This window comes from Martes martes (assembly GCF_963455335.1).
Source record: "Martes martes genome assembly, chromosome: 5".
Classification (NCBI taxonomy): Eukaryota; Metazoa; Chordata; class Mammalia; order Carnivora; family Mustelidae; genus Martes; species Martes martes.
Window position 1 is genome coordinate 160828332 of NC_137892.1, and position 12841 is coordinate 160841172.

At 57.7% G+C, this 12841-nt stretch overlaps 1 protein-coding gene across 2 annotated transcripts in view; it reads right to left on the reverse strand.

Moving 5' to 3' along the window:
- TENT4A (terminal nucleotidyltransferase 4A) overlaps nt 1-9593 on the reverse strand; it is a gene marked incomplete at its 5' end in the record, with an annotated part of 43901 nt that extends 34308 nt beyond the window's left edge. For both annotated transcript variants that reach the window (XM_080805119.1, XM_080805118.1), the window contains one exon: nt 8869-9593. In XM_080805119.1, coding sequence (XP_080661245.1) covers nt 8869-9593 — 725 coding nt within the window. The remainder of the gene's footprint in view (nt 1-8868) is intronic.
- Between the last annotated feature and the right edge of the window lie 3248 nt (nt 9594-12841).

A 12841-nucleotide genomic window follows, 5' to 3' on the forward strand; every position in this document is an offset into this window, starting at 1 on the left:
GCTGGGAGGATGTCAGCCTGGCCAGGCTTCAGCTTTCTGTCTGCTGGAGAGGGATGGCGGGACCCATCTCCCAGGCCTGCTCGGAGGACGCACGACCCTCCGGCAAGCCGGCGAGAGCCCAGACCGGCGGAGCACCCCCCCCCCCCCGCCCCGGCTCGCGAGCCCCGGGAGCCGCGGCCTCCTCACGAGCCCGAGAAGAGCGGAGGCTCCCACTAGCAGGGTGGGGGAGGGGGGCCACTAAAGGGGGGGAGGGGGGGCCTCCAGTCCTGGAAGCCCGGGCCAAGCGAGCTGTTACGCGTCGCACTCTGCCGTGACCGAGACCATGCTGTGTGCGCTACTGAAACGGTGGCCCTTTGAGAAGGAGACCCGCCGGAAACTCAGAAACGCCAGTTCTAGAGCTTTCCAGGGTGGCTCACTGAGCACCATGGCTTCCGCTGCTGTTGCAGTTTGGATTCATTTAGGCAGCAGTTCCTGAACCAAATACTGAGTTTGCAATAAAAAGAGCCTAAAGCTACTGTAGGTCGGCACTATCAGAAGTCAGAAGGCTACTTAAGTGTTCATTAAAACGAAATGCAATTAAGATTCCGTTCCACAGCCGCATCGGTCGCACAGCAAGCGCTCCAGGGCCACACGGGCCAGCAGCTACTGCTCGGGCCGCACAAAACCAGGGCCCGGCCGCCCTCACGGAGCGCACCACAGCGCCCCGTCCCACCGTTCACAGAGGCCAAGCCAGAAGCTGCAAAGCGCTCAGGGAAAGAGCACGCACTCCTACTATGTGCACAGAACCCCAAATCCTAAGCCGCCTCCCACCGGTCGCATGAAGCCACACAGCCGATACCAGAGCGGTGCCCGGAAAAGATCTGGAAAGACGCTTAATTTAAGACCTACAGAACACGTTACTCAGGCACTGTTTAAATTTTTAAAATCAGAAAAGGACGCTTTGACTCCAAGGGAGAAGCGTCTCCACGACACCGCGTGGGTCCCCGAAGACTCAGACCTTCGGGCTTTAGCAGCTTCTCTGAGAAAAGCTCAGGCCTGAGAGGGAAACTTGTATTTTCAAACCCGGAGCAAAAGGCTTTTTCTGTCCAGTTGGCAACAAGCCCCGCCTAATTTTTGGTTTCAATTTCCTCAGAGGAGAGAGGAGAAAAGGGAAGGAAAGGCGCGGCCTTCTCAGCGCTCCACGCCACACGGCGCTTCCAAGTCTCCTCTGTTTAGCACATCCTGCCGGGGGATGTGGTAGACGTAGCTTCCCGGGTGGGGAAACTGAGGCGCAGAAGTCAGGACCCAGCATGAAATCAGTCAAAACCAGGCCTGTGCATGAGGCTACAGCGGTGCAGAGCGCAGGCAAACCAAGGGAGCTCAAGGCCACGTGCAGATCGCAACCGAAGGGCTCCAAGCAAAAACGGAAGGATCTGATTTTTCTTTTCCCTTCCACTGCTGCATCCCAGCCATGGCTTCAGATCCACCGGATTCCAGAAACACGACGATCTGAAATCTCTCTCAAATACGGAAAGATAGAAACCACCTACATCCACATGTTATCACTTAGGAAGTTAACTCCAATCTTAAACCACAGGAGAACCTAAATGGTTCTACAGAGCAGCCGATCTGGGAATTAAAACGAGCACAAACCCACAATAAAAAGGCACATTGCTGACGATGAAAGACATTCCCTGCCAATGGGAACCTCGGAGACACTCCCACCGGGCCCGCCCCATCAGCCTGGAGACAGACCCCTGCGCAGAGCCCGCTATGCCAGGAGGGAGAGCCAGTGTCTCCTCCTTGCTGCTGGGGCACGGAGCACACGCCCCGGAGCTCAGCCCATGCCCAGCCTGATCCCAGGACACTCAGCAGGTGGCTGAGGGACAGGGAATGTATCTTCATACTCCCCTGAGTTTTCGGACTTTGCCATGGTTAGATAATAATTTTCTAATAACAAAGAGAAACCTGCTAAATCTAGATGGCAATGCCTTTCAAACACAGAATTTTTTGAAAGCTTTCTGCTTTTGAGTTCTACACTGTAAGGTATAAAATTGGTTTAACCACACTCTTTGGAAAGATAAAAAGAAAAACTACAATCAATTTTACTTTAATATTCTGCACTTAAGTAACTTCAGAGTTGGCAATCAAATCTTCAAAAATTCTAAGACAACAAAGTTACCTTCAGCATCTGACCTAAACCACCTAAGTGGCCAGCCCACACCTGTTCATGTAAGCGGCCAGACCCCGTCACGCATGCTCACCCATTCGTCAGAGCCTGATGCAGAGCTGGCCAGCAGCACCCACTTGGCCCTGGGGATGCAGCCAAGACACGGCCCCTCCTCCCCGAGCGGAAGCGGAAGACCAGCGGTCAATGGTCAGCTGCATACGAGCGGCGGTCACTCCACAGGAAGGGGCCGGGGAAGAACTGCGTGGGAGTGGCGCTTGCTCTGAAGCGAGGGTCACAGCCCGTGGAGGGGGAGGCGCCCACTCCCATGAACTTGGGCTGCTGTACACGCGGTGTGGGGTCTTGTGCAAAGCAAACATGGTCTACTGTGTGCTTAGACCTAAATTTCAGAGGCAACTTGAGTGAATCATGTCGCATCCCCGCCGACCCCCTACCCGCCCCCCGCCCCCTGAGAGGAATAACAGCTTTCCCAAGCTGCCCAGTGCAGGCGGCCCCGGGAACAGGACTTTTCACCTGCTGTAGTCCTCATGTATCCGTTCACACGGTGTTCACATACACTTCTCTTAGGTGACACAGGAGACAAGCACAGAAAGGCCCCGAGAGCTAGTCTCTCTGGTTGCCTGAGTTCGGTCGTGACGACCGAGCCAGAGGACGGACAACAATCCACCAGAGTCATCACAGTGGGCTGGAGTCCAGTTGAGGGAGACAAGTGCTGGAAAAGACAAGCGCACGGCTTAGTCCTCCTACAGGAGCCTTCAGGCACGGAAGGAAGCCTCCAGAAGACCCCGCGCCCCAAGCCCCAGAACCCGTGGCTGACACAAAATCCTCACCACATGCCCTTAAGAGGGACAACTACCTGAGCGGGCCTGACGCACCTGCACGGGCCCTCCGAGCAGAGGGCTTCCGCCGGCTGGCAGAGGTGTGGCCACAGAGCTCCAAAGCTCTGCCGCCAGCGTGCAGACGGAGGGGCCGCAAGTCAAGGAAGGCAGAGACGGCTTCAAGGTGCTGAGACAGTCCCCCAACTGGCCGCTAGCAAAGAGCGGGGGCCCTAAGTCCCGCAACAGCAAGGCACCGAATCCGCCGGCAGTACGCGGGGGGCCGCAGCTCCAGGCGGGATCGCAGCAGCCAGCGCCGCGCCTGCACCCTGGGGAGCGCCTGAGCGGAAGCCAACCCAGCCGTCCCAGCCTCTGACACACAGAGTCCGCGAGACGGTAAAGGGCTATCGGTTTAAGCTGCTAACTTTGTGGTCGTTTGTCACACAGCAACAAAGAACAACTGTGGCACGGAAACCCTGGAGTAAGCCATTTAATTTGCGGTGCAAATCCCACACCGTAAGAAGATGCACCCCTGACCACCTCACCTGGGACACAGATTGGCACGGCGGACAGGCATCTCGGGCAACTGTCTCAGTCACCAAGGTCACCCATCTGCCTTTACGCCCGTGCCACACTCACCCAGCAGCCTTCAGACCAAAGAGTCTCCTCCTGACCCCCGTGAGCAGGACACCGCGCCCCCTCACCCGTCAGCCTGCGCCCGGGTGCAGCAGCAACACAACTTCTCTCAACTTCAACATCACAGGCTGCTGTTTGCTCTGTCTTGGGTTTTTTGTTTGTTTGTTTTAAAGATTTTATTTATTTATTTGACAGAGATCGCAAGTAGACAGGCAGGCAGAGAGAGAGAGAGAGAGAGATGGAAGCAGGCTCCCCGCTGAGCAGAGCGCCCGATTCAGGGCTTGATCCCAGGACCCTGAGATCATGACCTGAGCCGAAGGCAGAGGCTTAACCCACTGAGCCCCTCAGGTGCCCCCCCGTCTTGCTTTTTAATAGCTTCTTTCATTCCGTAACTTAAAAAACAGGTCCTAAAGCAATGCTCAGGAATTCCTCACTTCCCAGGATAACCATGATGCCTCCTCCCATCGGATGTACACGATTCCATTTACAATGCTATACAAAATTTCTTATTAAATAGTGCCCAAAGGAAGTCTGAGGCTTTACCTTGAAAAATCCTAAAGTTATGAAAAATTGGTATTTTAAAACATTTACTTAAAAATTATTTTCCAAGGTGCTCAATCACACCCATGCTTTTGCTGAGAAGCAAACGGCATCACTGCGTTAAGCTCTTCCCTCACAAGCTCCCGGCGCCGGCAGCCCGGCAGCGACCCGGTCCGCTCCACCCCACTGTGACTTCGGCAGCACGAGCATTACCAAGGTCGTTTTCTGCGAAAAACATTCGAGGTCTCTATCTTCCCCCAGGACTCCTCCAGCCTGTTTCATACCGCAATCCTTTTCCAGGGCATCTGTCCGGCCCTTCTCCAAGGGTCGGCAGTCCTCACTGTGCGTCTTCACTTACCAGCAACCAGGCGCAACTCTCCCCAACTTCACGACAGCCCCGCACGCCGCCCTAGATTTTCGATCTCACTTTGCAGTGACAGGCCAGGGCATACCGGGCGGGAACAAGCGACACTGTTACTAAGGGGGTTGGAACCTCTGAGGAGGAGCTCATTTCACATGCTCAGCACAGCAGCAACGCGGGCACGGCTTCCACGCACGACCTCATACCCCGGGGGTCGCAGATGACGAACACCGAGAAAACGAGACCTGTGCGTGCCCCTGTCACCCTGCGGGGCAGGTCTCATTCTAACCTCTCCCATGTGTCCCATGATGCGTGCAGGCGGAGATGGGACGGAGAGGACGCAACAGGAGTTGACGATGCTGTCGTCTGCCATGGGTGCTGCTGGGCTTTCAACTGTGCCCTCCCACTGGGTCCCCACAAGGACGCACTGGGGGAGGGGGTCACCCGCACGCTCCCTCACGTAGTGCCAAGTCAGGCTGGAAGCACAGAGGGAGAGGAGGCGTCCTGAAGCCTCCTGAATGCTCCTCCGGGCTCAGCCTCTCCAGAGAGAAGGAAACACACCCGGAGTCCTGCGTGGTGTGGGTCACCATCCTACGAATGACACGGGTCCATTTCTCACCAACGTGAGACGAAGAGCTGAATTTTGAGTGAACAGAAGATGTCAAAAAATAAACACTGTTAAAAGCCCTGCAGGAAGGATGCTCCATGACCATTTCACACTCAGGCACACCAGAGAGGACAGCCCACAGATGGCCAAAGCCCACACTGAAGCCTGGTCAGGGCCTGGCCTGCAGGGCTCCGCCAGAGGCCAGGGGACTTCCCTCGTTTCATTACGCTCCTCCCGGGGCTCTACAGGGCACCAGTAAGGACGCAGCAACACACCTGGGGTCCAAGCTCCCCCCACCCCCACCTGGGACTTCTCCTTGCCTTGAGGCTCACCAGGTTTCTGAAGCTGGCGCCGCTGACCAGGGCAAAGGAACAACTCGCTGGGCCAGGGGGTGGAGGTGAGGGCATGGGAAGGTGACAAGGGCGGGAAGCTGGGAAGTGCAGGGCCCAGGAGCCTGTCCACACCTGCCCATGTCCCTAAGTCAGAAGCCCAGGTAGAGAGGAGAGAGCACATTCCACACCGTTCCCAAAACAAAAGTTTGAGAGTTCAACGGAAACACAGAACAGCTGCTCCAAGACAAGTGCTTCCCTTTCCCTGCTCCGAGGGTTCCCGTTCAGATCCCTGTCCACCTCCCCTGGCTTCGTCACCTCCCCAAGGGTGGAAGCAGACCGGCAACCCTGTGAGGCCAGGCCACCAGTACAGTTTCGCAGGGCAAAGCCCTCCACCCCGGAAAAGAACAGACAGCGCAGCCTGCTCCACGTGCCACCAGACAAATGCCCGACTGGCTTGGGCTGATGCTACCCAGCCTCCCGCAGCATTGGCCAATGGCTCAGCCTTTCTTGAGGACTACAGACGTGGTCCTTCCAGAAACACCTGTCCTGGGCCTACACAGTAAGTCTGAGCCACTACTCATCAACAAGGCTCCTTTCTACTGACCGGGTCAAGAGCTCTCCTATCACAGTTCTTTCCCCTTCTGAGCTATAGATGAAACACATGGTGGTGGCCTTCCTCATCACTGAGTAAGCTGGCGGCTGGCGGCGAGTTCTAGACAGACTTATTTCTTGATACCAAAAAGTTAGCTGCCCTAAGACCAGCGGCCCGCCACGGGAAGGACCGTGAGGAACACCTCCCTCCTCTGACCACAGGCATACCTCCACAGTTGAAGTGCTGCTCTGACTTCCTGCTCCTCTGCTCAGTCCCCCGCCCCCCAAACAGTGGCCTGCTAGAAGCATGCCGCGTAGCAAACCAAGACGGGACACCCCACCCTTCCAGACACATGGCAGGCAATCCTAGCAGGCTCCTCCTCTAGGCAGAGATGGCAGTAAGTGGACAGACCCCGAGTGGTACGCGTCACCCAGAGGCAGCCAAGGAGAAAAGAAGGAGCATCACCAAGAGCAGGACTGCACCGGCTCCTATTCAGGTAGGTTAAAATGGGGAACTCGTGGCTGGGCTGCTGCAGAACCTACTCTTCAACCTTCCACGCGGCCTCTGAGCAGAAACCTCACAAGGCCAGCAGGGCGGGCAGGGTAGGACCCACGGCAGACCCCAGGCAGGGCCCAGAGCAGCAGCGCCCAGGAGGCAGGCTTAGTCTCGGGCTGCAGTCTTTAACCCCAGTAGGACCGCAGAGATGCCATCACGGCGTTCTAAAGGGGACAGACCTAACCAAACCTGCTGATGGAGGCGATTCTCCCACTGGCCGCTCTGGGAGAGGCCCAGAGGCCGGCAACAGTGTGTGTGCGAGGACCGCTGGCCGCTGGAGCAATCTCCGCGAGCAGTGACGTGCTGCGTGAGGGTGAAGAGATCTGATCAAAGACTAGACGGGGGAGACGGACAAGGAGAAGGAAGATCTGCACACTGTGCTAGTGTGTGCTGCGCAGGGGCACGCAGATGGAGCGCCAGGGTTCAGAGGCAGGATCAAGAGACGGGCATCTTCCAAGGCAACTACTATCTCATATCCTAGCAAAGAACCTCGTACTTGGTGGGCTCATTTATTAATAAAAGCACCAGCAGGGGCACCTGGGTGGCTCACTCAGTTAAGCATCTGCCTTTGGCTCCGGTCCAGATCCCAGACTCCTGGGATCAAGCCCCATACTGGTTCCCCGCTCAGCAGGGAGCCTGCTTCTCCCTCTCCTCCTCCTCCCCCATCCCACTCCTGGTGTGTGTTTCTCTCCCTCTCTCAAGTAAATAAGTAAATAAATAAATAATGTACGCATTGAAGCTTTCTAGAAACCTAGGGGTGAGGAAAATGCTTCCAGGGCCTAAGTAATTTGCAGAAGGGTATGATGACGCCACTGCCAACAGCTCATGGAAGAATCAAGACTTGGGACCGTCTGGACCCCAAAATGCTCTACCAATGAAGACCACATGTCCTCCTATTTTCCTACTGCTAAGGCACAGAGTCAGTTCCAGAGACATGACAGGCTGGAAACCTGCATGCCTCACCCCACCCCCCAACCAAGGAACCCGGGTATGATGCTATACATCAAGAAATCACTCCATACCACCCTTTCTTGGACAGTTTGACAAGTAAGGGCTGGAGAAAGAGAAGCAAGAGGAGAATGGCTCATACCTGGGGCTGAAACGCACACTGAGGCTTCAGGGAATTTAAGAATGTAACACTTCTAACCCAGACCAGGTGAAACAAATTGCAGGACATGAAGCTCTTAGGATGTATCTCACTTGCTTTAAAGTAGTATCAACTTAACCATTTTTCCAACCTGAATGAACAGACTTACAACAAAAAGGAGTTACTTTAAGAAGTAATCTCAACACCTAGCAATCGCTGGATTAGTAGAACTCTAATATTTATTAAAAAAGCAATAAAACAAAAACAAAAAATCCTAGTCCCCTGGGAAATCCTTATGCAGCTTTTAAATCAGCAAGCAACTTGCAAAAAAAGTTTATGATTTAAGTCTTGAAATAATGACATAACATCCACGTACAAACGCTTTGTTTCTAGATGCTCAGAAAGGCACAGGAAGCCAGAAGGGCTGGGCAGGCAGCATTCCCACCTGAGCAGCCTCACCTGGGACTGCTTCGACCCACACTCCCACACCCACGTTTTGTTTCCTTAAACAGTCCCTGTCATGTGTAACTGCACTAAACTTAAGTAGAACTTCGAATCCCCTCTAGGCCAACGTGGAAATTTTTTTTTTTTTAATTAAAAATGGCATCTTCCAAAGAATACGAGCTACAAACGTTTTTGTCGTCTTTGAAGGCTACCAACTACTTTTTCAAAACTAGAAAAAATGCTTTTTATGTTAATTTCTGCACAAAATTCAATCATAACACACACGCCCTCATCCAAAAAATTACTTCTGAATTCACTGTTGGTTAAGTTGTATCACTAATTAAAGAAAAAAAAAAAGGACAATGAATCATCTTCCAAAAAGATTTTTCTCAAAAAAAAAAGTTATTATTTTACGAGTATTTGCCTTCAACTCGATTTAAGTTCCCGGCAATACTAAAACCATCTGCAGCTGACATAAAGCTCCACGCCCATCTGCGTCCCACTTTGACAAGGGGTCCCTAACGTGTCTGGGGAGAGGGAAAAAGGTGAAGTATCCCACACCCCCTTCCAGTGGCCCAAGTCGGGCTCAGCGGCCCCCGTCCTCCGCGGTCCGTCTGGGGATCCGAGCAGCAGATCGCCGCTCCTTTACAACAGGAATCTACTGTGCAGTGCACGGAGAAGCCTTCCGGCGCAGAGTCGCGCCCGGCGTCCCCCCGCGCGCCCCGCACTCACCCCTGGATGCCGGGGCTGTACGCGCGGCTCTTCCACGGCGTGCCGGGCCGCGGCGCCTGGGGCCCGGGGCCGCCCCCTCCGCTCAGCGCGGCCGCGCGGCTGCCCGACAGCAGGTAGTTGAGGCCGTAGGTGCTGGCCTTGTTCTCGCGTTTCCGGCGGCCCGGGTGGAACTGGTGCTGCGGCGGGGAGCCGGCGGGCGCGGGGCCGCGCGGCCCGGGGTGCCCGTTGGCCGCGCCGGGGGCGCTCGGCGGGCCGTCGGCGAAGTGGAAGAAGGCGCCGCCGCGGCCGCCGCCCGCCCGGCCGAGCGAGGCGCTGCTCGAGGACGACGACGAGCAGCCGGGGCTCTCGGTGCCCGACTCGGCGTTGGACGAGGACGACGACGACGACGACAGCGACGGCGACTTGTGCAGGCGCCGGGCGCCCTCGGCCGCGGGCCCGAGCGCCGTCAGCAGCGCGGGGGGCAGAGCGGCGGGGCCGGGCGCGGGCGGCGGGGGCGACGCGGCGGGCAGCGTGGGCCCCGCCAGGCCGCCGCCGCCACCGCCGCCGCCCAGCCCCGCCGCCCCCGCCGCGACCGCCGTGTCCAGCGCGGGCGAGTTGAGGCAGAAGTAGGACGCGAAGCCCGACCCTCCGCGGCCCACGCCCTGCGAGGTCTCCCAGATCTGCATCCACAGGGCATTGGCCGGCCCCTTCTGCTCGGGCTGGATCCAGGCCACGCGCGGATCCATCCACGCGCCGCCCCGCGGGCCCGCGCGCCCGCCCGCCCCGCCGCGGCCCCGCCCCCGCCGCGCCCCGAGCCCCGGCCGCGCCGCGCACGGACGGACGGACGGACGGACGGGCCGCGGGCGGACGGGCTGACGGGCGCGCGGGCCTGCGCCCGCGGCTCCGGCCGGCTCGCGGCAGCGGCGGCGGCTCCCGTCGGGGTCCCGGCGCGGGGCGGGCCCGGGGCAGGCCGCGGCGGGCGGCTCGGGCCTGTCGGGCTCCCTTCACGCGGCGCGGGGCGGGCGCGGGGGCCGCGGCGGCGGCGGCGTTCCACTCGGGCCGGGGGGAGAGGCCATCGGAGAGGGGCGGGCGGCCGGGCCGAGGGGGCGGGCCCAGGCGCCGCGCGGCCCGGGACCCGCGGGAGGGCCGCCGCCGTGCGCCGGGCCCTCGGTCACGCTCGCGCCGCTCGCTCCGTGCTCCTGCAGCGGTGGTGGCGGCGGCGAAAAGACACTCTCGGCGGCGACAGGGCGCGGGGGAAGGAGGGGGCGCCGCCGCCTCCGCTCCAATGAGGGGCGGGGAGGGAGCGGGGCGGGGAGGAAGCGCGGCCTCCCTCGCCGGGGCCGGGACGTCAGTGCGCACGCGCGGCCGATTTCAAATCCTCACTAGACACCGCCGCCTTGGTTACCGCGCCTGCGCACTGGGGCGCTCCCCCGTGCGGGTGAGGAGGGCACCGCGTCGGAAGGAGACGCGACTGGGAGGGGCTGAAGGGGCGGCGGCGGCGGCGGCGGCGGCGGCGTGGGCCTTTCTAGACTAGACTTGGCTGCAGTGTGGCGCGGAAGAAGTGAGGGGGCTGCTGCGCCGCCTTCGCCGCGACTTCCTCCGCCGGCCCCACCTCCCGCCGTCGCTAGCAGGCCGAGGCCTGGAGACATGCGCGCTGCGGCCGGGGTCCCGGCAGCCGCCCGGTCGCGCTGCGCGTGCGCAGAGATGAGACGACGCTGCCGCCGCCGCCGCCGCCGCCGCCGCAGCTGGGTGGATGTTTCGGCGCTGCCTGGCAAGGCCGGGGATCCCGCCCCAGGCCTGTTCCGGGGGCCGCCGGCTCGCGGTACCAGTGAGCCGAGGCCGTTCGGACCGCTGTCTGGCCGCTCTCCCAGGAGAAGGACAAAAGTGCCCCAGGCTTCCTGCCGTCCATCCTCCGGGGTCCGTGTGCAGCCGGTAGTGCTGCGGTCACTCGTGCCCGCCCACGTGCTCGCCGGCGTCCTCCGGGAGGAGCGGTCACTCACCAGCGGCCCGGGCGGCGCTGCCCGCTAAGCCGCCGCCCTGGACAGAGCGGGACCCTCCTGGGAGGATCTCCTCATAGGCATTTTTGTTTCCTTTTAAAAATGATTTCCTATGCCTAGAACGAAGTTAAAACTTTGCAGTTAGCTCGCTGGCGTGATTTCCCCAGGCAGGCTTGGCAGTGCTGCCTATCAGAGCAGCGACCCACGTGCTTGGGTGTCTGGGCTCGCAGCTGGCACAGTGGTGGCCGGATTCCACAGAGATCCTGTCCGCTGGGCGGGTCCCCTGTGTCCAGAGGATGCCCCGAGCCCGGTTTGGCAGTGCCGTCTTTAGGGGTCTGCCGCTAACCACACATGCTGTGACGTGCAGAGCAAGCGCAGAGCGCCGTTACGTAAGCCTGCTTGTGCCCCACAAGCCAGCCGGTGGGGTGGACACCGTGGCCCCTCTGGAGCCCAGGCCTGTCCTGGTCCCAGCCCAGTGGAGGCAGTCCCTGGCCAGGCAACTTTGAGGAAGCTCAGCGCGTGGGCCGGTGTTCCTTTTAAATGTATTGAAAGAAGCCCTTTTTAACCTCTTCTGAGTACACGTTACCCAGCCCTTGACACTTCAAGACATCCTAACAACGTGGAAATCCGTGTATTGCCTACTAAGGCTTCTTGGGAAATGCTAATCAAACTATAAATGACTATTTTGGTTCAAGCGTCTGTATTGTACACGTGGAAATTACTTACGACCAAGGATTAGAACGTGTGCATTAAATAAATTGGAGATCACACACAAGCCAGACAGCAGTTATTCTGCATCTCCTTGCTTCCAGTGCCAGGGGCCCAAATCCCTGGGGGCATCCCTGTCTCCCGTCCCCATAACCAACAGATTCTCTTGTGTCTACCTGCAAGAAACATCCAAAATTCAACAGCTACCCCTCACTCCCTCCATCTACTCACCTACAGCCCTTTAAGTCCACCACTATTTCTAGCATATTTTAAAACAGTGCCTCCTAGCTAGTTTGTCACATTGCAACCTTGTCCTCTTTGGCATTTTCTCCACAGAGCAGCTTGTGAGTGATCCTTAAAAAAAAAAAAAAGAAAGAAAGAAAGAAAGAAAAGAAAAAAAGTCAGATTATGTCAGTCTCCTGCTCAAAGCTCTCCAGTGGCTTCCTTTCTCAAACTCAGGCTTATTATGACCTACAAGTCCCTACATTGGCTGGTCCTTCTCTCTTTCTCTCCCACTTCGTCTTCCAGCTCATCCCCTAACCCAGCCTGCTCCAGCCAGAAGCATAGCAGGCACAGATGTGCCTCAGGGCCTTTGCACTTGCTGTTCTCCCTCCCCTTGGATGCTACATATCCACATGGGTCCCACCTTACCCACTCTCACACCTTAGGGACGATGTTGCTCGATCTGAACTACAATCCCAAACCTCGACACTCCCCATCCCTTGCTTTATGTTTCTCTTTATGTTTTCCTAGGGTGACTCATAACAGCAGAAATGTATTCTCTTACTGTTCTAGAGGCTCAGTGCCTGAAATCAAGGTGTCGGCAGGGCCATGCTCTCTCTCTCTCTGAGGTCTCCAGTGGAGGCTTCTCTTCGCTTTTGCTGTTTTCCTTGGCCTTCTTTGGCTTGTAGGTGCCTCACTTCATTCTCTGCCTCCATCATTGCATGGAGCTTTCCCCATGTCTGTGTCTCCTCTTGCCGCAAGGATGCCGTTCATACTGCATGAGGGTTCACCCTAATGAGCGCGTGTCACCTTGATTACATCTGCAGAGGCCCTATTTCCAAATAAGGCTAACATTCTATTGATATCCAGGGTTAGGACTTGAAGTTCATCTGGTGAGAGGGGGCGGGGGGCACAATTCAATCCACTGCGCCATCTCATGAATTTTATTTACCTTATTTATCATCTGTGTCCTCTCACCCAGTTAGAATCTGAGTTACACAGGGAGGGGGCTTTTTATCTGTACTTTTCCCTGCTGTGTGTGAGCTTGAGAACTGTGATTGGCACAC